The 27280-nt window shown below is 46.1% G+C and overlaps 7 protein-coding genes across 7 annotated transcripts, besides 4 other annotated features; 5 read left to right on the top strand and 2 right to left on the bottom strand.

Moving 5' to 3' along the window:
• Positions 1-40: 40 nt before the first annotated feature.
• On the top strand, positions 41-3655 carry TSTA_079740 (reverse transcriptase, putative; the record flags this gene model as incomplete). Its single annotated transcript, XM_002341965.1, has 3 exons — positions 41-691; positions 800-1390; positions 1418-3655. 3 exons carry the CDS (start codon positions 41-43, stop codon positions 3653-3655), a joined length of 3480 nt encoding a protein of 1159 aa, XP_002342006.1.
• Positions 149-3895: a mobile genetic element.
• Positions 3896-4338: 443 nt separating this feature from the next.
• Positions 4339-4373: a microsatellite.
• An 829-nt stretch (positions 4374-5202) lies between these two features.
• Positions 5203-6272, top strand: TSTA_079730 (transposable element tc1 transposase, putative; the record flags this gene model as incomplete). Its single annotated transcript, XM_002341964.1, has 3 exons — positions 5203-5508; positions 5602-5626; positions 5650-6272. 3 exons carry the CDS (start codon positions 5203-5205, stop codon positions 6270-6272), a joined length of 954 nt encoding a protein of 317 aa, XP_002342005.1.
• Positions 5424-6269: a mobile genetic element.
• Positions 5490-6125: a mobile genetic element.
• Positions 6273-7496: 1224 nt separating the features above from the next.
• TSTA_079720 (oxidoreductase, putative) lies at positions 7497-8833 on the top strand (the record flags this gene model as incomplete). The annotated part of the gene is made up of 3 exons (XM_002341963.1): positions 7497-8112; positions 8207-8365; positions 8439-8833. The coding sequence occupies 3 exons, from the start codon at positions 7497-7499 to the stop codon at positions 8831-8833; spliced, it is 1170 nt and encodes a 389-aa protein (XP_002342004.1).
• Positions 8834-13317: 4484 nt separating this feature from the next.
• TSTA_079710 (acetylxylan esterase precursor, putative) lies at positions 13318-14185 on the bottom strand (the record flags this gene model as incomplete). Its single annotated transcript, XM_002341962.1, has 4 exons — positions 13318-13500; positions 13554-13636; positions 13695-13788; positions 13847-14185. The coding sequence occupies 4 exons, from the start codon at positions 14183-14185 to the stop codon at positions 13318-13320; spliced, it is 699 nt and encodes a 232-aa protein (XP_002342003.1).
• A 1635-nt stretch (positions 14186-15820) lies between these two features.
• TSTA_079700 (uncharacterized protein) lies at positions 15821-16722 on the bottom strand (the record flags this gene model as incomplete). Its single annotated transcript, XM_002341961.1, has 4 exons — positions 15821-16012; positions 16074-16505; positions 16578-16661; positions 16695-16722. 4 exons carry the CDS (start codon positions 16720-16722, stop codon positions 15852-15854), a joined length of 705 nt encoding a protein of 234 aa, XP_002342002.1. The 3' UTR covers positions 15821-15851.
• Positions 16723-17795: 1073 nt separating this feature from the next.
• On the top strand, positions 17796-24867 carry TSTA_079690 (polyketide synthase, putative; the record flags this gene model as incomplete). Its single annotated transcript, XM_002341960.1, has 6 exons — positions 17796-18520; positions 18571-19099; positions 19159-20886; positions 20934-23594; positions 23659-23979; positions 24043-24867. The coding sequence occupies 6 exons, from the start codon at positions 17796-17798 to the stop codon at positions 24865-24867; spliced, it is 6789 nt and encodes a 2262-aa protein (XP_002342001.1).
• An 807-nt stretch (positions 24868-25674) lies between these two features.
• On the top strand, positions 25675-26665 carry TSTA_079680 (uncharacterized protein; the record flags this gene model as incomplete). Its single annotated transcript, XM_002341959.1, has 4 exons — positions 25675-25955; positions 26023-26136; positions 26196-26323; positions 26402-26665. Exons 1-4 carry the CDS (start codon positions 25727-25729, stop codon positions 26663-26665), a joined length of 735 nt encoding a protein of 244 aa, XP_002342000.1. The 5' UTR covers positions 25675-25726.
• Between the last annotated feature and the right edge of the window lie 615 nt (positions 26666-27280).

Below are 27280 nucleotides of genomic sequence, written 5' to 3'. Positions count from 1 at the left end.
CCACGAACCTTGAAGACAGCACCTGGGCTAACAATCAGTAATGTATTGTAACACCAATCGACTACAAATCCTGCAGGCTAACTGCTGGAAATCGCGGGACGAGGTCCAGATGCATCTCTTTGGTGAGAGCGAGGTGCAAAATTACGATATCCTGGCTATCCAGGAACCCTACATCAACAAACATACCGACCCACTAACAACATACTCACTAGCGCTCAAGGGCAGCTTCCATATCCTACTGCAGCCCACACCCAAGGAAGAATACAAGAAACGCCCACGAGTCTGTTTCTACGTCAATAGAGGGCTAGATCCAGCCACATGGGAGGTCCAATACCATAATAGAGATCTGAGCACATTGACACTTCATACAGCCGCCCATGGAACCATCCATATTCATAATGTATACAATCTAGGAGTCAATAGCAACGAGGAATCTGTAATTAGCGCCCTGCAAACCGCCATGGCACCTAGGGCGCAGCATATTGTATTGGGGGACTTCAACCGACATCACCTGCTGTGGGCGGGCCCGCGGTACCGACACGTTGATGAGGAGGCCACCAAATTGATTAATCTTATGGATGAGCATGGGCTCGAGCAGCTCTTGCCACCAGGCACAATCACGTACGAGAGGGTTAACGCCAAATCTACAATTGATCTGGTGTGGGCATCGCACAATCTAGCCAACCGGGTAGTGAGCTGCGACACCAAGCCAGAGTAGTGGTACGGAGCAGATCATGTCCCAATCTCCACTTAATTTGATCTTACAGCTATACGTGTTCCTCCATTGGTTCGCAAGCAGTGGAATGCAACAGATTGGGACCTCTTCCTTAAACTGATGGACATATACAATTGGCACCCAAGGGAGCTCAATGACAATGAGGCGATCAATGAGGCGATCCGCTATCTAGTTGAGGCAATCAATCAGGCAGCTGAGCAAGCGACACCTACAAAACAGATCAGCATCTACTCACGAGCGGGCTACACCCCAGAGATGGCAAAGCTTAAACACCACGTATCTAGGTGTAGACGACACGCACGTCGTATAAATACAGATCAGGTATGGGAGGACTACGCAGAGGCTAGGAAAGAGATGAAACGGCGCACCAATGAGCTCGCACGAGATCTACATCGCCAACGAATTGAGCAGGCAACAGAGTCAATAGATGGATTCTGGAGAATTGCCCGTTGGGTCCGCAATAGGGGCAAACCACGTGCCACGTTTACCCCAACGTTACACTACAATAACACGAGTTACACAGCCCCAAAGGAGAAAGCAGCCCTATTCCGAGAGGTCCTCCACCCAGAGCCCCCAGAGGCAGATCTGTCAGATATTGGGCCACAATATAGATATCCCAAACCGTATACGATGCCACCAATCACGTTAGACGAAGTCTGAACGGCAGTAACCAACGTGAAGCCCGACAAAGCACCAGGGCCAGATGGAATCCCTAATCTGGTCCTACAAAGGCTGCTCCCTACTATCGAGGCCTATCTCGTTAATCTCTTTAATGCATGTCTACGTCAACAATACTGCCCTGACCATTTCCGAAAGTCGACAATAGTCATCCTTCGCAAGCCTGGAAAGCCTGATTACTCTGATCCAAAGGCGTACCGCCCAATAGCGTTACTGAGCACGATTGGCAAAGCACTAGAATCAGTGTTAGCCAGATGTCTCAGCTATCTAGTGGAGCAATATAATCTTTTACCAAAGCAATATATTGGAGGACGTCGCGGCCGCTCATGCGAACTAGCAATCCATCTCTTACTAGAAGAGACCCATAGTGCGTGGAGAGAGGGCTCACGAGTAGCCTCAGGGCTTGCACTTGACGCGGCAGGGGCTTTTGACAACGTCAATCATATAAGGCTGATACACGACCTACGAAAGCGCCAGGTGCCAGATGACCTGATTGGCTGGATTGAGAGCTTTCTAAGTAATCGCCGCACGTCAATCACACTCCTAGAGGGCAATATAGGGGAATTTCTAGTCAATACAGGCATTCCGCAGGGCTCCCCATTGTCACCAATCCTATTCCTATTCTTTAATGCAGATCTTATTAAGCAGATACTCGCCGAGTGCCCGGACGTGATTGTACTTGGATATATTGACGACATCTTCATCATGACATATGGGACCTCCGCCGCAGCCAACTGCCACACACTCACCAAAGTACACCAGGTTGCAGAGCGCTGGGAGAGGACACATGCCTCTAAATTTGCGCCTGCCAAATATCAACTTACCTACTTTTGGCGGAAGCACCAAATGGTGCCTAAGCCGAGTGGTAGGCTGGATGTACCTCTCATAATCAAGGGAGTAGAAATTAAGCCTACGGACTCAATCAAATATCTAGGAGTTTATCTGGATACCCACCTCACTGGGGAAGTGCACGTACAGGAGATGAGAAAGAAGGCTGCAAAACTGGTGGTGGGATTAAGCTCAATCGCAGGATCGACATGGGGAACGCCCCTGGTTCATCTAAGGAAGATATACACGGCTGTCCTCCAACCACAGATCATGTACGCGTGCTCCACGTGGTATATACAAGGTGGAAGAGGGTTCACCGGTGCGCAGCGAGCTGCAGAGCAAGCCATCCGATCGATCCAGGATCAGGCTCTTCACCAGATATCCGGCGCGTTCAAACATACGTCACGACAGGCCCTAGAGGTCTGTCTCCATGTACCACCTGCAGAGCTCACGCTCGCAAAGCTGGCTGAGGAGGCCTGCCTGCGGATCATGACCTCACCACTTCGATCTACGCTTTACCAAATACGTGGCCAAGCCCACTGTAACGACCCATACACGTCGCCACTTCATCGATTGGAAACAGCCATCGACCGCAAACTGGGGAGTGATACTAGCCAACGCATCGAGACAATCTACCCCTTTGTAGTGCCACCGTGGTGGGAGCCACCAGAAGCAAGGATTAACAATACCCGTAAGGAGGCTATCAAGGCTATTGAAGCAATCTCAGGAACAGATACAACAATACAGTTCTTTACCGATGGGAGCGGCTTTGACAATGGGATTGGGGCAGCGGTCTACTCATCAATAGGACAGGCTTATAAGCTAGTAGGCTCATCTAACACACATACTGTTTATGCAGGGGAACTGGAGGGAATCGATGCGGCATTGGAAATCCTACTCCGAAGCCAGCCATGCGACGACAACCCACACGAAGCCACAATCTACACAGATAATCAAGCCGCAATACGCGCCACGTGCCAGCCAGGGCGGTCCTCTGGGCAGTATATCCTTCGACGGATCGTACGACACCTGGGCCTCCTACGCGACAACCGATCTCGATGGCGTGTACGACTACAGTGGGTGCCAGGCCACGAAGGGGTCCCAGGCAACGAGAAAGCAGACCAGCTGGCAAAGTTGGCTGCAGTCAAGGCGACACGGCGTACACAGGAGAACGCCCGCATAGCCAGGATCAGCGCACCCAATCAGACTACACCACACGCCGCACGAATGTCGTATATTCCAAATCAGTCAACTATCCTTATGGCAGTGTGTCGCCAGAGGCTACATGCAGGCTTTGCAAAGAGGTGGAAGGAACAGTGGGAGCATGCCAACCATGGACGGCATCTCTATCGGATAATCAAAGCACCAACGAAGATGGTGTTGCAGCTGCACGAGGGATTACGATGGGCTTAGAGTTCAGTGTTAATCCAACTACAAACAGGTAAATCAGCGCTACGCAGCTTCCTAGCGAGTGTACGGATTGAAGACTCACCTCAATGCGAATGTGGCCTTGGGGATCAGGATACGGCCCATGTCCTCATACGGTGTCCTACTCATATAAACCTGCGTATGGAGACTCTCTGGAAAGAAGCACGCGAAACAGATTATCGGAAGCTCCTTAGCGAACCTCAGTGGGTTCGGCAGAGTATTGAATTTATGATGCGGACTGGTCTATTGACGCAGTTCCATCACGTAACCCCCTTAACAACCACGCGCTCACAGTGAGTGCGACACTACCCTGATGAAGAGTAACCATGTTGATTCGGCTTGGACGGATCAGCCACTTGACACGTTTGGAAATAGAACCGGGCACCAAAACATAAATATCACGTCACCCCGCACCGAGATCCTTCACTCATTTTGTATATATACACATTTCCTTTGTTGGTTCGGCGTTCTGTTCGCTCGTTATCTGTTGTTGGTGGTCTTCGGATCTGGATACGGATACGTGTCGAGACTTTCGCGTGGAGTTGACTAAGTCAGCGTCAAGCCGGAAGCGTCTTGGCACGTTGACGTTGATTTATGCTTTTATACGGTAGTACGCCCGCTGCCCAATTAGAAGGCGCCGCCGGCCACTAGGCTTAGATGCGTGTATGAATCAATCAATCAATCAATCAATCAATCAATCAATATTGGTTCAGTATATGAAATGCAATTGCAATGGAAAAGAGAGGGAAACATTTGGTTTACCAATTACGGTACGCCCTAGTTAGGCTTGATATATAGCTTGTTTCCCTGTGGCTAACTTCTTGTGTCTTTTTTGATTAGACTACTTGTTGGAACGACCTGGACCAAAAAGCTGCGCGCATACTAGATGATCTAGTACGGTAAGATATAGTATGGAACAGAGATCAAGCAGAGTGAGGCGGGATTCTCAACACTACTCCTTCGGCAACGGTGTCAGCTTCCTGTCGGATTAGTCGGTTTATTCCAGGCTAATCCTGAAGAGTGTTTTACTAGGACGAAAAGAAAAGAAGTGACTAGCAAGATTATATATATTGAGTTCTCTGTCTCTCTCTGCCCATCAGGTTTCAGAGCTGGGTTTTTATAAACATCTTTGGCGGGGTTATATGTGAGCTATCATGACGGGTAAACATTGGGTTGAAATCTAGGTGCCCTAAGGTGCGTTTTAGACCTGTAAGATCGAACAGCCGATCTCTCTGCTTCGTTTGAAATCCGGATTATCTGACACTCCCCGTCCTAGCTCCAGCCGTCTACAGATCTCACATCCGCACAGGATCACTGCGAATCGTGGAACAATACTGTTTTAAAGAACCCAACGGTATCACGTTTTCACCGCATTTCGAGACACTCTACAGTGGGGGTCCAGTAGTGTTGGCACCCCCCTCTTACCGCCCCCATTTACTGCCGGCAAAATTAGCCCGTTGAAATCGCGTCCCATCGCGTCAAATACAAATTATTATGAGAGTCCTATATCTTTATATTTTTCACCAAAAATCATGGCTCCTCGACGTCGTACAGCGCGTAAAGAACTAGACCCTTGTATGAGAGCTCGGATATGTGAGCTTCATACAAGCGCGCGCTGGGCCTATAAACGAATTCATAAAGCGCACCCAGAGATCCCTATATCAACTATTCGCAATACAATCAAAAAAGAGCATCAACGGGTTAATCAACGCTCATTACCTCGCTCTGGGCAGCCTAGCAAACTATCATCTGAGCAAAAAGAGAACCACGTTCAGCTTACAAAAGAGAATCCTCATATTAAATTTTATGAGCTTCAAGAGAATCGGTGGATATGCGATGTTCAAAAACTACTATCCGTCGAGCATTCCGCAATCTTCATATGAGGAAATGGCTACAACGAGACCGCCCTGAAATCCCTTCCTCCAATGCAGAAAAAAGGCTTCAATGGGCACAGAGGTATGCTCATTTTACACCTACAGATTGGCAACGTGTAATATGGAGTGACGAATCTACAGTTGAACGAGGCAAAGGAGGTCAATTGATTTGGACTTGGAATGATCCTAGTGAGCAACTAGTTGAGCATGACGTACGTGAGATTCGTACTGGGAAAAGCATCAAAAAGATGTTTTGGGCTGCATTTCAATATAATATCCGTACGAGCTTAGTTCCATTAACCTCGGATGGATCATCTCGTGGAGGAGGTATCACTGCGACAGTTATACGCCAAACTTATATGGACCAGCTTCCAGAGTTACTTGAGAATGGAGATATCTTTATGCAAGATAATGCGCCTGTTCATACAGCTCATATTATTCGTGACTTACTTCAAGAAATGCAAGTTGAAGTAATGATTTGGCCGCCATATTCACCGGATTTGAATCCTATCGAGAATCTATGGGCAATTATGAAAACAATCATCCGCCAGGATCATCCTGAGCTAGAAAATGCACCGGATAATGATACTACGTTATGCGCATTAATACAAGCAGGCATAGAGGCATGGGAATCAATCGGGGAGCGCGTGCTTCAAAATTTAAGCGACTCTATGCCTCATAGAGTGCAGGCAGTACTAAACGCAGATGGCTGGTATACAAAATATTAGAGCTTTTTGGAGGTTTCTGTGGGTGCACTAAGGTGCATATACGTACGTACGAAGCACTTGAGTCAATCTCAATAGGTGATTCTTTCAGTTCTGTGTGTTCACTTCTTCTAAGTACATCATGTTCCAAAGCCGCGTCTATATAGACCTTCTCCTGAGCTGATTTGTAAGCTATCCCATGGGCCATGGGGTAAACCTGAGACCATTCTCTTACACATAACAGTTTCGGATTGATCGCTTCATTTGATGGCTTCATTGGAAAGCCAGCTTATCTGACACATCTCGATTGCATGAAGCAACCAACAGTTTCCGTTGTTTAGTTTATTAGTATATTAGGGAGGCGGTGAAGTTCGGGTAGTGGTTTCGGATATGGGGGGTGCCAACACTACTGGAAAGGCACTGTATATAACCGATTCAGGTGCCGAGACTGTTCCCGACCATGACCGTACCGCTGTGCAGGTCATTCACAGTCCATACAATGCGATCGATCTCTATATTGTTTGGGTATCCGATGTCATTCGCGATGGTAAAGCACTTGGAAATCCACGTCTACTCCACCTAACACATAATGTTCGTTTTATTCGTCCTGGCCATAAATAATCTAGCACGCTAGTTGGCGATGGCATCGATATTCTTGGTCCGGACGGAGAGCTCATCGTGAAGATCCTAACATCACTCACCGCAGTAGGAAATACCTGAGCTGGAAGGGATGCTAAAGATATTTGGATCACTGGTGTTGGTGGCCTGCAGAAGGAGAGAACGCAATCTTCCTGGCGACAAGGTAAACGGATGGCCGAAGCATTTGTTGGGGCGAGAGGATTCGTAAAGCATCCACAGTTTAACATTCAAAATTGATGCCATTAATATAATTACTGGCTAACCAAACTTTCTTCGTTCGCAATTGCCATCATGTTGTTGGGAGATTGTTGTTCTCGGAGACTTTTTTGGCTTACAAAACAATGTCGTCCATTTACTCCGAAGCACATCATCTCCGATGAGTTGCATTACTAATTGTCCCCAGAATCATCCAACATAATTATCATGTAATTTTGAATGGCATTCACTTTACTGAAAGAGTAATTCTTTTTCTTCACGTTATAGATAATCGATAATCTCATTAAAACCGGACTTATAAGGGCAAAGACAATACACAGAGTCTTTCTATTCCCGAACTCCGACAGTTCGACCCAGTATCTTATTGAGTCAAAGAGCACTAGTTGAATCAAGATGTCAACTACACGTCCTGTTCGCACAGCAATCATAGGACTGTCGTCTTCCGCCGTCACGTCTTGGGCCGCGGATGCACATTTACCAGTCCTTGTAAGTGGCCGCTACAGTGACCTTTTTACAATTACCGCGCTTTGTAACAGCGGCGTGGCAGCTGCGGAATCTGCCATCCAGCACTATCACCTTGATCCTTCAGTAGTGAAGCCCTATGGCAATCCTGCAGATCTCGCTGCTGACCCTGATGTTGAGCTTGTTCTATGCAACACACGGGTTGACAAGCACTACGAGACTATTCTTCCTAGCGTTCAAGCCGGAAAATCCGTCTATATCGAATGGCCGATAGCTAGTAATCTGGCGCACATTGAAGAACTAGTCGCAGCTTATCGGGCTAACAATAATCCATCTCAACTGGCTGCCGTTGGCCTCCAGGGCCGATTCGCTCCTCCGGTTGTGAAGATTAAGGAGATTCTTCAATCCGGAAGACTTGGGAAATTATTGAGTACGGAAGTGAGGATTTTTGGAGGAACAAAAGATCGACAAGTCTTACCGACAGGGTTAAAATATTTTGCCCAACGGGAGGTTGGGGGTAATTCTATCACGATTGGATTCGGTCACGGTAGGAATCACATTTCTTCACCCCGCGTGACTTGACGACACAGATACTAGACATCATAATACTACTACAGTTTGACTAATCACACTCTTAACAGTAATCGACTTTGTTCAATCTGTTGTAGGAGATGTTGTTGATGGAACAGATCATACACATTTTGGGATCCAGCGCCCAGAGATTGGCCTCAGGGATCCAGAGACAGGAAATATCGTGGAGACAATTCACTCGGATGTTCCAGATTTACTTAGCGTACATGGTTCGTACCTTGTTCCTTGAACGATAGGAGTTTTCTCGATCAATGTCACTGACTCATTGTGTTTCCTGTGCAGGCAGCATCGCAAAGTCTGACTATACCGCTCCACAAGCAAGCCTAGTGGCCTACTTTGCTAGAGGCCAACCCTTCCCAGGAGATCCTGCACTTTCCTGGACTCTGAATTGTGAGAAAGGGACTATTCGATTGAATTCTCCCACGGGGATTGCTTTACAAGCAAACGCGTATGAATCAGACGTTACTATTTCTGTTCATCTATTTGAGACAGACAAGGTAGAACAGATTGCATGGGCATGGTCCGAGGCTCAGCTAGACGTCCCAATGCGAGCACGGTCAGTGCAGACTTGTCTGGTAAACATTGCTCAGGGATATAAAGAAGGATACGTTTCTCTGGAAGATGCCGCAAATAGAGCCAGACAGATTTCTAAGTGGCTAGACTCTTTCCCCGCATAGTTTTAAACAAGCGGGTTCCCGTTTCTAGCGTCTGAATGGCGATATGTTTTGATGTTCGCAATGCTCAGCAGTATGTCCACGCCTTGTGACAAACTAATATACCCTCGACGAACTTTCCCTCAACCAGTAAATGAAAATTGTTGCCATTGATCTTTCCTTAGGGTATCTGTATAAGTAGCAAATATGCTAGTCATTGAAAAGCGGAATATATGTCGACAGCGAACTCCTATATACTGCCAATCTACTTGTGGTCTGTGTCTGGCCATGGGTACCCAAGTGCCAATGAAATCAAAGTCCTCAATAGGGCGATTTATGTCAATCAAGGATACAAAGTTAATGGATGTCATCAGTTTCGTAATCACGGTCCACCGGGACAGAGAAACGAAAAGATAAAGCACCTTACTAAGGATGCCACGCTCTGAATAGTGTCATTGTACGTTCAGTGTATATTTCAGAATACTTATCACTAAGCGTAGCAGCTCTCCAAGTTGTTCAATCTCGGGGAGCTCCCCGCCGGAACCCCCATTGAAACTCTCCATATTCGAAAGACTACCCAGCAGCGACCAAACGTTGACCGAACTGAGTTGCCTTGTCTGTTGATTTTGGTATACCTGACACCAAGAGGCACGGTCTTGAGCAAACCACACTTCGTCCGCACATGGCAGTTGCAGTGAACGAATATTCTTGATGCTCAAGAGCGATTCGAAATAAACTGGCATTAACACTTCGCGCGCGCCAAGAAGCCGGTGTATTAACAAGACAAGGTAGCATGTGCGACGAAATGTTTCAGCCATAGTCCACGCCTCCCATTGATCTTCACGATCTGCGTCAAGATGTTCCGATAATTTTGACTTAGGCGCCGGATCATCTGTGAGGCATAATAAGTCCCAAGTATGGATTGAGAGGGTCAAACGACAAGAGACAGGGAGAGGAGTCGTACTCTAAGAAGATATTCATGATGCAGCTCTGCAGATGACAACGGCATGGGATACCGCTTCGTTGACAGCAAACCTTCGATTTGATATATGGATAAATTGTGTATATATGCACATATATCCTCGAGATTTTGAGAGACAGTAGGCTTTTATGATAGATTAGCCCCTTTTCTCGAAGGCGTTTCTACGTAAACAGTCACGCACCAGCTCTACGACTATTTTCTCTCGTTGGCTCCGAAAGACATTGCAGACAAACTCCAATCGGAAAGCTGAGTATGCAATTTCATACACACACAAGCCACGTCAATAGCAACAGGCTCTGACATACCATTTCGGAGAAGTCGGCTGTGTATGAATGGGGAGAAGAAGAACGAATTCATCAGTATATGAGCCGGATAATCAGTAACCGTTGTTTACGCTCGGTCAAGATCGATTATACTAGGCCCCAAAAGCGGGTGAAATGCGAGCATGTCATTGAGAGAGTCGGGTAGCTTGTTTTGGAATTGAGACGGATACTTCTCCGGTAACTGTAGCGCTAATGGAGATGCTAGGGATGACTGCTCGTGAAAATTCGGGGTTTTCCATGCAATATTCAAGCTGGAATCTTTCAGATCCGCCAACACATATCGCCTCAAACTGGATTCAATCTCTCGCCCTGTACTGTTCAGTGTTGGCGCATGAACTGACGGACGAACTCTCCGATGATGTACCTAGTCGAGCACGACTTCATATGGTAAGCTTTCATACAAAACAATCTGTCGGATTGGTGGGCTTACTCCAGGCCAATCCTGAATAATGGTTTTCTAAGAAGAAGTGACTAGCAAGATTGTATCTATTGAGTCGTCTGTCTGTTCTCCAATACATCAAGTTCAAAAGCCGGGGTTTATAAACATTTTTGTCGTAGTGATTTATGAGCTATAATGAGGGGTATTGAGCCCTGATAAGAAGATGGTTTCTCCTGAGGTGACTGGTTGACATTCGAGATCGAATAGCCTATCTTCTGCCTCGCCGGATATCCGGGTTATCTGACACAATCACACTGCATATACTAGACTCGCGGCATTTAGTGCTGTCCTAGTTCAAGCAGAGGCCAGCACTTTTGACTAAAATAGTATGCCTTGTTGATTTTAACCTCAGTAACCTGTCCAAAACAGACACATGCCACTTTGTACCGAGAGTGTTGTGTATCCAGTTACATATGTAACCAGTATATACGTACCGGATTTCCTTTGACGCTCCGTGGTTTCCCCTTTCCATTTTAGTGCTCATCCCCTCGCCGCTTTTACTCACTGAGGAGAACTAAGTACACACCCCTGAGCGCTGTGATCATATCAGTAAGCCAGATACAAATTTACAGATATGCTCAGTGATCCGAAGCCGAGCACAATCCACACCTTCAAGGCGCTGTCGCTTCTACTAGATGAACGCCAGTGATTTCCCTGCTCCAAAATATATTTACCACGATGTCAAACCCCAAACCACATGCCTTGCTCGCGATGCCTTATCTATCTGCTTGACATCGACGATACGTATTCGATCGCAGTCATAAATTTATCTCGGCTATCCGAGCCCATCCTGCCCACCAGAGAGATACCTCTAGGTCGGAGCAAATTTGACAATATGTTTGATCCACCTGAAAGGATGCCAGATACTGGATACTAAGAATACTTGGTGCATTCGGTACTACTTACTCGCTGCTTGGACCTCTTATTTTTGGCTCTCAAAGTGAATGTTATTCTTGTGACAGCTCTAAGTGGCTTTTAAGGGTCTTCTGTCAAGCGAAATGTCTTTCCATCTGGCAAAAATGCATATTCTATATTGTCTTTGCATTTGGACTATAATCAAAACGACAAGGTGTTTGTTTCAATATAAACGTGATGCTTCGCTGAATCTAGCCCCAGTCCCTGATTGGCTAATCCAGAGGTGTGATGAAAGGGTCTACGATCTGTATGAACTGAGTCCTAGGGACCTGTAGAGCACCATTCCACTCAGGCAACTCACTTTTCTAGTACTAGTAGTAATTTTCTGTCGACTTGATCTAGGAGCAATCTCAGGCAACACAGTAGAATTGACATGGATTGATGTATGAAGAACCTGTTATCTATAATCTCTATCCTAGGGGAAAAGTCGACGCATTATATCCATGTGGATATAGCAAAATCATCGAATTGCGTGAGAATCAAGGTGTTAATCGAGAGCGATGCCGGTAAAAAAAAACACACACAAAATTACTGGATCATGTATAGATATGTGGATGGCAATGCGACACTATATAACCGATGTCGACTTAGTAGTCAGATCGATTCTGAGCAGCATTGCTGAAATACCAGATGAAATCTAATCGTAACCAGCATCTTATGTACTTTGCTCAACGGTTTTCTGCTCGTTATCTCGTACTCTCTCTAGCTGCTGAGGGATTTACCGATGACTGGTAAGTATGTTTCTCCAGAAGTACATCCTTCGCAAACGTTAACTTTTCCACTGCATTTCTAGAACTAACAATTAATCCAGTTTTCGTCATCCTTCCACGGCCCGTATTTTATTATTGTGAGGAACTTTTCGTATAGTGATACCTATAACCAGAAAAGATTCATGTGGATTCTGTTGGGGCCAGCACGTCTAAGCTTCATACTAACAATTTCGCAGGTATCTAACCGTCTATTGTATAACTCAAATTTTGTCGGAGACTATAATGATTCTTGCAGTACTATCATAGTGCATAAGGCTAGAGAACTATGACCAACTTACTCGCCGAAAGAAACAGATCCTCTCTTTTGGAGTCGCATTTGACTGCTTCCTCCTCTGCAGATACCCCTTCATGGAAAAACTCCAATGTCCATTTCAGTCGTCTACGGACTAATCTAGGCATCAGGATACCATGATCCCAAAACTAATGATCCTTAGTATATCTGTGGTCATATGAAACCAAATGTCTTCGCCCCGCGCGGTAGTGTGTATCCGTTGCATTTAGCATTCGACACGCAGCTGGGAGGATTCTTACGTTTGCACATCCTTCATGCAGGTGAGAATCAAAAAGAAAAAAAAAACCGTTCGCCTAAAACAAGGCTCTATTATTGGGGCGGTAATTAGTGTGGTAAAAATATTTTTGTCGGAGTAGGTTAAACCTCGTAGAGTATTGGTGGATAACAATTCGAATGGTGTTAGCCAAGGCATGGGTGGGCAGTTTGAGACACTTTCTTTAAGATTCGTGGTCAATCATTGTAGTATAGGATTGGGACGAAGATGGTAAAAAAAATTGTGTCATCGCGGATTTGTCTGTGATTAAAAAGCTGATACTGTCGGAAGGGATGTGCTCCGTCACCTGCTTATGCTTGTAATATTTACAAATGGTCTTTCGAAATGCTGAAATCTTCTATCAAACTAAATATGCGTTCATACATGTTGTCTGCGATGTGTAGCGGGCTTGGGAACCTTTATTTTGTTGTATATGATAATTCTTCAGGTGAAGAATCTCACGAATCATGAATTAGGGCTAATTTGCCGTCTATGTTGAGCAAGGCCGGAGGATGTATTCACGTCGCCCAAAGTTTACCCAAGACGACTCTGGATAAACGCAACGACATCTTGGTTATATTTAGTAAAATACGTATGGTGGGCAGCATTCGCGTCATCTGGCAAAATAGAACAGCATTGGTAATCGCCATAGTCACAGTAGCTCTTCAAAGAACTTGCGAATGGCTCGCAAGCACCTGGATCTAGACGTGGGTATATCTGTTGATAATGTCGTTAGTATCATAGCCACTACAATATATTGCGTAACTCACACCAGCGCCAATAGTACAATTCCCTACATTCCAAGACTGTAAAGGAACATATGTTTCATCCCCATAGGCTACCACGGCAATGACTAGATATAGTGTTAGTATCATCATATGTGGCATAACCTGGAAACAGTGAGCAGTTACCGTTGCTTGCATATTTGAAGTCGAGAGCCTCGACGGCATGCGTGATTAAGAGAGAGCTCACTCCACAAATCGCATTCATTGTTGCTACAGCTCCCTAGATGTGTAAGTTAGTACCCAATTTCTATTTTCAGATATTGGATATGAGGAAATACCAAAGAGTACCCTAATACAGCTATCTTGCTATCGGGGCAAGTAGTTGCATATCCAGCTATATATTGCTGCAAGAGCACACTGCCATTGTAAGCTGCGAATTGCTTGTCGGAATCGCCATGTTGATAAGGTACACCCAACGAGGTTGCACCGGGAATTTGTTCAAGGACCAAGTTCTGTATTGTGTCCAGGACATTGAGGTCATCTCCAGTCCCTTCACCACGTAGAAGAAGCAAGTGGACGCTAGAAGCGCAGTCAGCTGGATTGATTGCTTGAGCTATGCTTGGTACGATAAATGTCGCCAAGATGAGCAACCGAAAAGCAAGTGATGAGACCGTCATGGTGCGATGATTTTCCGTGGACATCAAAGCCAATACGTGCCAGAGGAACAATTAGGAATATTATGAACGAGTGTATTCTCTTCAAAACCTAGATCCTCGTACTTCGTTTCAGAAAAGGTCAACACAATCGCCTTCTCGTTTTTAGGTCTGGGTTTTAGGTGTCCGTACAGGGAAAGGGTTTCACAGTCCGTAGGGTCAAACTGTCAAAATCCACTTGCTGTAACAACAAGTCTCAGCGGCTGGCTGGCTGGCTGAAAATCGCCTCGGTAGACAGAGAAGGTTAGTTAAGTCTCATACTAATAATGCGTCATCACTGCGCTAGAACATCTAGAGGCTGTGCGAAATATATCCTGGTTCGTTGCCGTTATTTGTTCCAAGGCATAAGGCCCATTGAGTTTTGCTAAGTTGTGACGGTGCCTGAAGATCTTTGCGTACCTAGAATGAAAATAATTACTAGTTCTAGCATGAGTAGGCCATCTGGCCTCGGTCACATTTTGATGCCATGGGTTGTATCCTGGCGATAGAAGTGTTTACGATTTGTTCAAGATTTATACGTGAGGCTGCCCTCTGCTGCGGCGAGAATTTCTGTTTACCTACTTCGTGTCAATGAGATCGTGGTCCACTACTCCGTACATAGGCCGATCCAGATCTAAGATAATGGTTCCTTGTCTGATCCATGGAACAAAAAGGCTTAGGCTCCACTCTGGCCTATCTACATGCAGCAGATGAGGCTGATCAGAGCCGTAATTGGTTTAGTGCCTCGGTCCGTGTATTTTATCAGAGTTTTGCGGCGCAAACTGAACCGGACTCGAATTTATCCAGTCCAATCGGCATATTAAACTAAAGTGGGTCAGACGATCTTAATGAACTATACTCCGTACTACGTACGGAGTACATCGTGCAAGACAAATACCGTAGAAGTCGGTGCGCAAGGCAGAGTCAGGATATATCATACAAATCACTTGGCTATGAGATAGAAATTAGCTACGCGAGTCAAAGCTCGAATTAGAGTATTTCTCCGAAGTGCTTCACCGTAAATGGCCTGCATTTTACCTAAAAAATATTGCGATGTACAAAACGAAACCGGAAATCTTCGGCACACTACACTCAGTTAATCGCCACGTCTGGGAGCCAGATGCTAGAGCTAGTATTCCAGGCCCACGAAGGTATCTTGTCCAAACAGCGTTATCACTTCTTCGCAGTTTGTCTGACTGGATTGTTGTGTGAAGGATATCTATCGATAAGTATGGCTACCCTTCAGTTTCGATATGGATTCCCGGTTTGTGGACACAGCCAATAGTCATGAACTTTTGAAAGTGCTGCATCGTGGACCTTCGATTCTATTACTTATACATCGCTCAAAAAACTTTTCCTTACCAATAGTGCTCCCTATCCCTATTTAGGTAAAATTTTAACATTGCAGGTAGCCGCGTTGATTATGTCTAGGTAGTGGAGAAACGGGCCTTCAACCGAGATTTGCCGTGTAGCGTAGTGCACCTATGAATACCTAGAATGCCGACTGATCTGCGTTCACATGCACCGACATGAAACAATTCCGGAGAGGATAAACAAGATCTCGATGGCTTACTGTTCATGGCTATTCCCATTTGACGCTGATCAATACTACCCACAATGATAGGAGTTAAATCAGTATGTAGTCGCCCATTCATTCTTCCATACTCGAGATAAGATCCCTGACGGCATCCCCTAATTCGGATATCACCTTTCCAGTGCGTGGAATTGTGTGGCCCTTCCCGGTATCGAACATGTTGGCGGTATCAGGGTCACAAACATTGTACAATGCCAGAGCCCCATAGCGATAAGGATCTGCAATCACTGTCTTAGTAGAAAAATACTCTAACTTCAGCAGCACAATAGGTCCACCTACCGTTCGCCCCAACAATGTGCAGGGTAGGAACATCAACTACGTCTTCACTTTCGTCCGACAGAACCAGGCTATTGTCCTGAGCAACTGGGGGCCACCCAGTAAAGAAAATCGCGCACTTGATTCTCCTCGGCCGTCCTTCATTTTTCAGTCTATGCATTTCGTCCAAGATAAGTGTAGCGGCCATAGCAGATCCTTCACTGTATCCAACTACTCCTTCGACCGCCGGATGTTGCTCGAGAGTATCATAGAGGTACTGCATGACCGCATCCCGATTGCGCCAAGTTTTGTGGGTACTGGCTAGATTTCGCATCACGTCCTCAGGATTCTGGCCGACTGGTAGCTCTCGTATGCGGTTGATCATGGACTCTTCACCGGCACCCTCATCGTCCATCCATCGATAATGAGGTCCAGGCCCAAAGTATTCACTGAAGCCTGCCAGTTGCGTATCATTAGTATTGATAAGCCACCACGAAGTCATAGGTGAATGTGCATAGAATTTCTTACCCTCTGGAGGACTCACAGTCACCGGTGCATTGATGAAGTGGAAGGTCGCGGCTTGATCAATCTCCAGTTCCTTCCGAAGGGGTTCTACGGAGCGATTATCAGTTCAGGGAAACGTACTGATAAGTAAATTTGAAGCGTATATCATGTCAGATAGAGACGTACCTAACTGAATGCTTATATTCTGTGGATGTCAGCCTTGCAAGATTCTAAGTAATATCCCATGGCTGTTCCTTCACTCACATCAATGTTACCAATGGCGCCGTGGAGGCACAGAAACTGCATGATGGCGTTTACCTCAGTCGCTAGCACTTGTTTGTCGCAGAAGCTGTAAGCTCGACTGTTTTTGTTGTGCCATAAATCTGGGATGAATGTTGATAGTCGACTATGAAATCCCTCCAAGGATGTGTTGCAGGGATAGATGATTGTCAACACTAAAAGGGCTAAACCAGGCACCAAATTGTGGGCGGCCCTAGACTCGACCCAATACCAGGGAAGGAGCGCAGGGACAACCAAGGGCAAGCCCCACCCGATTATCTGCCTTGGCGCCTTAGCTGCTAACCAGACTACACCGTTCTCCAGCACACGTTGTGACTACATACTGCCTCTGCGTCTGATAGCCCGTGTTTATCGTCAACTATCCACAAATGGTATTTGTGGACGGTGAGTTTAGCGTAGCAAGATGAAGGTCCTACGCTAGCGCGAAACCTTCAAGCCCACCGCGCTGTCGGAAATATGTATTTTGTCATGGCCCTCGACTGCAATGGCGAATGCTCGAAACTGGCCGTAGTGGATTCACATGCCGTGACCGTGTCGCGAGCTCTAGTCCTAGCAGCATCGAGCACCCTCCTACGAGAGAGGCAAACGCTAAAAATGGTCGATTCCACTGCGGGATTATGCTTTTGCCGAATCATCACGAGCTGAGGACCAGCCCCTTGCTTACTCTCAGGGGTTTCAGACCAACCTGCCATAACGATGATAACACTAGTGAGTGGGCAACCTATCTATGACGCGCAAGATCAGCAAAATACAAGGAGCAATATAAACTGTGGTGGTCGTGCGCAGCCCCATTTGAAAGAAAGTAAGAGCCACATACGGGATGAAAGAGATACGGGAGAAGCGCGCCGTGATATACTGAGTTGCTATCCTCTCCTCCTACAACATTCTTCTCTCATGGCCTTCCTTCTTCCTGCAGCGATACCTGCTCCGGGATTTTGAAATATGGACGACATTTTACATACACATACAGCATCTACAGTGCTAGATAGCGATGTGAGTTGCTGTCACGAAAGCAGTAAGCGACGGATTGCCATTATTGGATATTCTTGTCGTCTACCAGGCAATGTATCATCGCCTACCGAGTTGTGGGAGCTTTGTACACGGAAGCGAAGCGGCTGGTCACCCATTCCAAGGGATCGTTTCGCGTCCGATGCATTCCACCACCCCAATCCTTCTAGAGTTGGCTCATTTAACCCCGCAGGTGGTTACTTTTTACAGGATGACATCTCTCGCTTCGATGCGCCGTTCTTCAACATAACCGCCCAGGAGGCGATCTCCATGGACCCCCAACAACGACTACTACTCGAATGTTCATATGAAGCAATTGAGAGTGCTGGAATACCCAAGGAGTCTCTTGCCGGAAGAAATGTCGGCGTGTTTGTCGGCGGTAACTTTGCTGATTATGAACTCCACAACGTGCGAGACGTCGAGACGATTCCGATGTACCAAGCGACAGGCTGCGCCCCGTCACTACAGTCAAATAGAATATCTTACTATTTTGATTTTCGTGGCCCTAGCTTTACCGTTGACACCGCCTGTTCCTCCTCGTTGGTTGCTCTCCATGCTGCCGTACAGAGTCTACGGAGTGGTGAGTCTACAGAGGCTTTGGTTGCCGGGTGCAGGCTGAATATTGTGCCAGACTTGTTTATCTCTATGTCAATGTCACAGTAAGTCCATTTTAACGTTACCTCCATCTTGGTGCTAACCAATTCTTAAGACTTTTCAACGATGAAGGGAAAACGTACGCGTTTGACAATCGCGCAACATCCGGATTTGCACGAGGAGAAGGAGCAGGTGTAGTGCTCTTGAAGTCTCTTGAAGATGCCATAAGAGACCAGGACCCCATACGAGCCGTCATTGTAAATTCAGGAGTGAGCCAGGACGGGCGGACCCAGGGAATTACATTGCCGAATGGGCTTGCACAAGAAGAGCTCATTCGCCGGGTCTACAGTGAAGCGCATATTGATCCCGAGCAGTGCGGTTTCGTGGAGATGCACGGCACGGGGACCAAAGTAGGAGATCCCATCGAGGCTACAGCTGTACATGCAGCTCTTGGGAATGGAAGGTCGCCCAGAAACCCTCTCTACATCGGCTCGGTGAAGTCAAATATAGGTCATCTGGAAGGAGCCAGTGGAGTAATTTCCTTGATCAAAGCCGCCATGATGCTGGATCATGGTCTTCTATTGCCCAATGCAGACTTTAAAAAGGCAAATGACAATATTCCCCTGGACGAATGGAACATGAAGGTTAGGCTCCTATGTTTTTAAACGTCATCACAATTATACTTACTAATGATTGACTGTAGGTTGTAACGTCAACAAGACCCTGGCCGCGAGGCAAGCGATTTATCAGTGTCTCAAATTATGGTTTCGGTGGCACCAACGCCCATGTTGTTCTTGAAAAAGCACCGTTGAATTTGAATTCGCCGGATGCTTCCTCCAATGGAACTAACAACAACGTGCACGACACATATGATGACCCAAGACACAAGCTTATATTCATATCAGCGAATGATAAAGAATCCTTGCGGCAAAGGATCAAGGACTTCGGTATATATTTTGAACAACGCCCTGAGGTATTTGAAAAGTTATTGTTTGGTAACTTTGCTTTCACCGTGGGGAGCAAGCTGTCCCATCTATCATATCGAGTCGCCCTCCCTGCTCGCTCACTAGATGACTTGGGAATTCGCTTGGCTCAGCTCAAGGTAAATGCGTCCAAAGTTCTAAGCGAACCGAAGATAGCTTATGTCTTTACGGGCCAAGGAGCACAATGGGCTCAGATGGGATGCGATCTCATGGAAAAATACCCGGTCTTCGCTGCAGCAATCCAGCAAGCGGATGAATGTTTACGGGAATGGCACGCCGAATGGTCGTTGAAGGAAGAAATCCAGAAAGATCCTGCAGCTTCCCAAATTGACTCTCCCGAACTCAGCCAGCCAGCTTGCACGGCGATTCAGATTGCTCTGGTGACACTACTCGAATCTTGGGGTATGTATCCAAGTTCTGTAGTTGGTCATAGTTCTGGTGAGATTGCAGCATCTTTTGCTGCCGGCATATACGACCTGAAGTCAGCCATGGCCCTCTCATACCATAGAGGTCAGATGACTCGAATCCTCAAGGAGACCTATCCTTCCCTCCGAGGTGGTATGATAGCAGTCGGTGCCGGAATCGACACCGTTCGTCCTGTCCTCAAAATGCTCCGAACAGGGTATGCAACAGTAGCTTGCGTGAATAGTCCCACTAGTGTCACTGTTTCCGGAGATCTTCCTGCAATTGACGAACTTGAAGGTGTCCTTCAGAAGAAACAACTCTTCAATAGACGCTTGAAGATAGACGTTGCCTACCATTCCGACCACATGAAGAAAATATCCGAGGATTATCTGGCGTCTATCGCAGATATACAACCGAGCCCTACTTTACGTGGACATGTGGTCTTTGCCTCATCAGTACTCGGTCGCATAGCATACGCATCTACTCTCAATTCGGCATACTGGGTACAAAATCTTACTTCACCCGTTTTATTTCCTGATGCCCTGGAGAAAATATGTAAGCACGAGGGTGAGCATCCAAACCTACTCATTGAAATCGGTCCTCATTCTGCCCTAAAGGGCCCGATTGGCGATACGTTGAAGCATTTGGGGTTGGCAGGCCCCAAGGTCGCCTACGCTCCTACAATTGTTCGGAAGGTAAACGCCGTGGAGTCAGTCCTGAATGCTGCTGCTGCTGCCTATGTCCGAGGCGCGAACTTGGATCCGTACGAGATCAATTTTCCATGTAGTGGAGCAAAGCATCATAGCTTTTTGACGGATCTGCCTCGCTATCCTTGGCAGCACACCACACGCTACTGGCATGAACCGCGAATTGTGAAGAAACACCAGATACGGGACGGCCCAAGAAATGATATCCTTGGTGTTATGGCAAACTATTCGAACGATATGGAGCCTACCTGGAGAAATATCGTTCGACTCGATGATATCCCGTGGCTCAGAGACCACAAAATGCAGGGCATGGTGGTTTATCCGCTGGCTGGATATGTAAGTCTCGCACATATCTTCTTCGAAATATCACTAATGAGCAAAAGTTGTCCATGGCACTAGAGGCAGCAGCTCGCCGAGCTCAGCAGCGAAATAGTACATTTGCCGTATTTGAATTACGTGAGATTGTTGTCGGGTCTGCGTTAGTCCTTAGTGATGATGTCGATGTCGAGACAACTATCTCATTGCGCCCTTACGATGAAGGCACTCGTGGTGTTTCAGATCTCTGGGATGAATTTAAAATTCATTCATGGAACTCTCAAAGAGGCTGGATTCAGCACTGCCATGGTCTCATTGGAGTCCGGAACTCCCTCCATTGCGAAACTTCCCAGAATTTCGGATCCCACACAACAACCAGAAGTTACATACACAATCAGCAGTCAAAAATTTTCTCGTCTTCAACAAATATGATCTCGACAGATCATCTTTACCAATTCCTTACCGAGCTTGGAGCCGACTACGGACCGACATTCAAGGGTTTAGAAAATTGCTTTGCCGACTCCCATCACAGTTATGCCGATCTTTACGTTCGAGATACCGCAAGCCTTATGCCCAAAGGCTTCCAATCATCCCTGATTCTCCACCCTGCTTTTCTCGATGGTCTGCTACACCTTGTTTGGCCCATCCTTGGTCACGGCAGAATGGAATTAGATACACTTTACATGCCTACTCTCGTCAAGCATGCGATTATTTGTCGCGATATACCTTCTACTTCGGGCCAGCATGTGAAAGCTTTGGGGACTGGAAGTCCGAATCTATCTTCTCCTGAACCAACCCAATTCGACCTCTTCGCAACGACCGAAGAAAACGCCGCAGATCCGCTAATTTCGTTGGAAGGTCTTGTGATGACTCCCATCCGTGACGCAGGCATCGGTGCTGGTGACTATCTTCGCAGACTGTGTTACAAGCTCGAGTGGCAGCCGTGGGTTAAGCCAAGTGATCTCACCAATGGGCATGCTCATCCTGATAAGATATTCAACGGCGGAACAGATTTACTGAGAAACGGATACGCGTATGTTGACGGTCAGATTAATTTAGATGGCCTGAACGGATTAACAGGGAGATTGACTAATGGTGTAAACGGCCGTCATCACGTCAATGGATACGCTTCCACGGCCGAAGAAACTCAAGGTGTGTCTATCGAACAGGCACTTCAAAAAAGACATTGCCTCATTGTACGGTTTACCCGACATGTCGAAATTGAACCCACTGTGTCTGAATTTATTAAAGATCTGGGCCAAACGCCGTCTGAGACCTTCTTGGTGAGTGATTTGGAAAACTCGCAATGTAATGAACGTCAAGTCATTATCCTTCAATCACCCGATGCTTCCTTGAGAGAAGTAACTGCAGCAGAATTCGATGCCATTCGCAGTGTTCTTCTAAACGCAGCAAAAATTCTGTGGGTCTATCCAAATATTTCACCAGATGCCCAGATGACTGTCGGAATGACAAGAAGTGTGCGATCCGAGACCATGGCCAAGATTGTAACCCTAGGTCTTGATAGAGAAGATCTTATAATTGCTTCCAATACGATCTTAACGGTTATGGAAGCCATTTGGCCTAATGGTCCTACTGAGCCTTGCAGAGAATCTGAATTCAGATCATCTGATTCTCAGTTGTTTGTATTGAGAGCTATGGAAGACTTCTCATCAAATACATTCGTCCACAATGAAAATAGCGAGATGACCCTGTCCACACAACCTTTCACTCAAGCGGGAAGGCGCTTCAGACTGGCGATTGCCCAGCCTGGATCTCTTGATACCATCTACTTTGCCGACGAGAATATCAGCGAATTGAAAGATAATTGCGTAGAGATTGAAGTCCAAGCAACAGGTATCAATTTCAAGGATGTGGTCGTGTCGATGGGTCAACTCGACCAACCATACATTGGCGTTGAGTGCAGCGGTATTATCAGATCCGTTGGCAAGAATGTCACTGACATATTCCCCGGACAGCGGGTTATGGCCATACCAGAAGGAGCCTATTCAACGTATGCACGATGCCCTAACACTAGTGTTGCTCCAATACCGGAAACCATGTCTATCGAAGAGGCAGCTACTATCCCTATCATCTTTTGCACTGCCTATTATGGTCTCTTCGATGTAGGCCGTCTCTGCGCTGGCGAGCGTGTTTTGATTCATGCTGGCGCCGGAGGTGTTGGACAAGCCGCCATTCAGTTGGCTCAAATGGCCGGTGCTGATATTTACGTGACAGTTGGTAGTCATGACAAAAAGACATTTCTCATGCAGCACTACAGCATCCCGGAAAATCGCATTTTCTACAGTCGTGATAACTCATTTGGCCCGGCAATTCGAAGGGCTACTGATAACGAAGGCGTCGATGTGGTCTTAAATTCCCTCGCAGGAGACCTGTTACGGGAAAGCTGGGACTGCGTTGCGCCTTTTGGCCGGTTTATTGAAATTGGAAAGGCTGACATAACCAAGAACAGTCGCTTGGAAATGTTGAAGTTCGAATACAACGTCACATTTGCTTCCGTGGATCTGACTAAAGTTGCGAAGTTCCGGCCCAAGTTAATGAAGCGACTGCTGAATGATATTTGTCGGCTTTTGGAAGAACGCACGATCAAGCCAATCTACCCAATATCAAAGTATTCAATCTCCGAAGTGGAGGTAGGCTTTAGGACTTTACAGACTGGTAGAAACATAGGAAAATCCGTTGTTGTTCCTAGTCCAGATGACCAAGTTAAGGTATATTCACCTTCTATGCCTATATGTTCCCTTTTCTGTGCCACTGACTAACGTTTTTGCGCAGGCCGTATCACTCAAAACCAGTGACACTATTTTACGTTCGGATGCAACGTATCTCATCATTGGTGGCACCGGTGGTTTGGGTAGGAGTATGACGAAATGGATGTCTAACAAGGGAGCCAAGAACATCGTCCTGATCTCACGATCTGGTTTCGTCACCGATAAATTAAAAACTCTTATTCACGAGTTGGGATTTCACGGAACCAAAATCCTTGTCAAAGCTTGTGATGTTAGCTCCAGGGCTGATATCGACAAGCTTTTAATGGGAGAGCTTATACATTTCCCTCCTGTGCGTGGTGTCTTACATGGGGCTATGATCCTTCGAGTAAGTTCAACCATTGAAATCTTCCACCTGTAGGTTGCAACGAGACTTACTGGTTATTTTTAGGACACGTTATTCGAAAATATGACGCTTGAGGATTTCCGAGTCGTATCAGCTTGTAAAGTGGAAGGTGCTTGGAATCTGCACCACTGTCTCAAACAGTCACCTCTGGATTTCTTCATCGCCTTATCATCTGTCGCTGGGGTGGTTGGCAACCGAGGTCAAGCTGCATACTCAGCAGCTAATGTTTTTCTTGACGGATTCATGGAATATCGACGATCCCAGGGTCTTCCTGGAAGATCTATTGACCTTGCCGCCATCACAGAGGTGGGCTACTTAGCCGATAGTGACCCATCGCGGCAACAAGAAGTGGTGAAAAACATCGGAGGTGCTACAGTCAACGAGTCAGAAGTCCTAGCACTTTTGGCGTTGGCTATAACTAGCGACTTGAACAAATCGAGCCAATGCCAATTCATCACCGGTTTAGAAGTAACAGATTCTTTGGACAATTTCTGGCTTCATGACTCTAAATTCTCCTTCATCCGCGAGGCAGCCGAGTCAGTATTGAGCGAATCGCAGAAAGATGGGAAGGAAATGTCACTGCGCGTGGCGGTTCAGTCTACCTCTAGTAGGGAGGACGCCATTCATATTTGCTACGAAGCCCTTGTTACGAAGTTAGCAACGGTCCTGAGTATGAATCCCGAGGATATGGATACCTCGACTCGGGTTTCGTCGTTGGGTCTTGACTCCCTGGTAGCTATCGAAATCCGCAACTGGATTGCCCGTGAAGCCCACGCAAATGTGCAGGTTCTTGAGCTGTTGTCCAGCGAATCATTGATCAAACTTGGGGGGTTGATTCTAACAAAATCCAAGCTTCCTCTACGTTTTTAACGTACTTGACTTCAATTCATTCCTTCTCTCACCCTTTTGAATCTTCAGTTAGATATTTTCTTTCTCTGCCTTTGAATTTCTAGATTGCGGACTGTATTTTGTCATTTAATAATAATTGCAGTATACATCTACCACATATGTGTTCAAACTTCGAAGGTTTAGCTCATTTCAAATTCTATTTGTTACTCTGTTGCATTCTAGGCACCACGTAGGTCAAAGTATCCAGTCTGAGGTGGTTCATCAAAATAGTTTGCCTCCATCACGGAGCTAGAAGTCTAGAACCATAACTATCCCTGCGGAAAATACGACATATGATTCATGTTTCAACCTCCGTTTCACCTGGGCGAATTTCCACCAATCGTCGACCATAGATGATCCTTTTTTTATTTGTACAAATTTTACTCATTTTTCGATGATTACAGTCAGTCTGACACAAGGTTCATATATATTGCTTTTACAGGATTTTGATCTGAGTTATCGAACACCTAGTCGGAAGTATGGGCATACGGCTGAAAACGATTCTTGACTATCATCAGTTTCTGAGCATCTGAAACACAGAAGTTGCTGATCGCATTCAATTGATGATTTGCCCCGCACCTCTGTAACCGAAAGAATATATCCCTGACGTGGTCAAGTCCCGCGGAATATAGGCTATTTCAGCCGTTATTATGGCTAAATATTGATAAAGAAAAACGGACCCTTGGAAGGTCCCGTACGCATACCTTTTTTTTTTAACACAAATCCAGCCTTTCACTACCTAGATACTTATAGATATTCATTGATGGTGGCTACTAACTGTCAATTCTGCTCTCTTCCGAGATCTCTGTCGTAGCCTTGGTACATCACAGCACTTTTCGATATGAGTATCATCAACGATGAAGACGACGCCGAAAGACAGGTATTTATTCCCAGGGCTGCGGAAGAAAAGACGGCATCGGAATCTATTACTGGTCTACAAGGAGCACTATCAAAGGCGAAGCGTCATCTGCGGTTAGCCCTCGAAATTTGTATGGCTTTTGCTATAGTCATGTTATCTATTCGATCTATATATGACAAAGAAACGACCAGCAAGTCTCCAGTACCTGATTGTATGTTAGTCACTGTCACCAATTTCATCTCCATGGTTATTTAACACAAGACGATTAAAAACAAAAGTTCCGCTGAAGACGTACACCTTTACCGAGAACCCGAAATACTTAAACGAGAGTATGTTTAGCACGAGAGATGCAACTCTGAGGACACTGCACAATTGGATCGAGTTGAGCGCAGGTTGGTTTCAGCAAATATTTCCCACGCCTCAAAACCATTACTGACGAGACTCATTACAGCTGGCAGGGGATATGTTAAAATTGATATCCCTGACGCTTCTGGTTTAAGTGAGCCATACACCATTGACACTCACTCAGGCACCGAGCCAGTATACATGATGTCTGTGTTTCATCAGTTACATTGCCTGGTACGCGTCATATGCCCAATAGTGAACATTATAGGGGAGTGTTCAATGATAAAGTGGTGATTAACTATCGGTGAACAGTCATACCTCGTGCAGGCATATCAATCCGCCTTCGACGGAGCAGAATTAACTCAAGAACTAGCTCACCATTCATCCCATTGCTTCGACTACCTTCGACAGTCAATAATGTGTGCTGCAGATACCACGCTCGAAGGGAAAACAGAATCCGGACCGGGTTGGGGCTCAAAACATGAATGTCCGGATTACGATGCATTGCTGACTTGGGCGAATGAGCATACTGTCATGCCATGGAGAGCAAACACAGTCGACACGGCGATACTTTGAATTGATTCGCTGATAGCATTCTGCATTATTTTCAAGAATCGAATCAAACCATATTTTTTTCAACAGCTACGAGGACATTGTAATCTGTTATTTTCCTACGTGGGCAGTCAGGAATCCTACTTTTCAACACTTCTAGTTAGGCCACCCCTACCACGCCAAAAGAAGAATTCATCGTTCTTTTTTCCTTTCTAATTGATGTGACAACTACATCGCGAACAATGCCAATTTGGGTGCATTCGCTACTATCCCAGACTCGGGAGGCGATGCATGTGGAAGATATCACCAGCCGAGTAAGATCCATTTGCTTACTTTGATTCGATCCTCGCTAAGCAAATGCTGATTGAGGTCGTTGCCGTTGGACGGAGTAGGCACGAATATATCAAGGTTAGGGTTACTGTAGGAATAGCATATTCCCGAAGTATTCAATATGGGAGGAGATAAAATGGGATAAAGGAAGTGAATTAGAGGTGGCAGCTGTAGTTAGCCTAGCTTGGTTAGCTCGGCTTTGTTTACCTACACATAAGTAGGTAGCTGAGCCTCCTCTGGAGACTTAGGATACACAACTGAATACAACAACCTCGAACCTACACTTTACCTGTGTGCACACCCCTGTGA

Source organism: Talaromyces stipitatus, genomic scaffold, assembly GCF_000003125.1.
Source record: "Talaromyces stipitatus ATCC 10500 scf_1105507295523 genomic scaffold, whole genome shotgun sequence".
Taxonomy (NCBI): Eukaryota; Fungi; Ascomycota; class Eurotiomycetes; order Eurotiales; family Trichocomaceae; genus Talaromyces; species Talaromyces stipitatus.
This window is presented reverse-complemented; position numbering and strand designations above follow the sequence as displayed.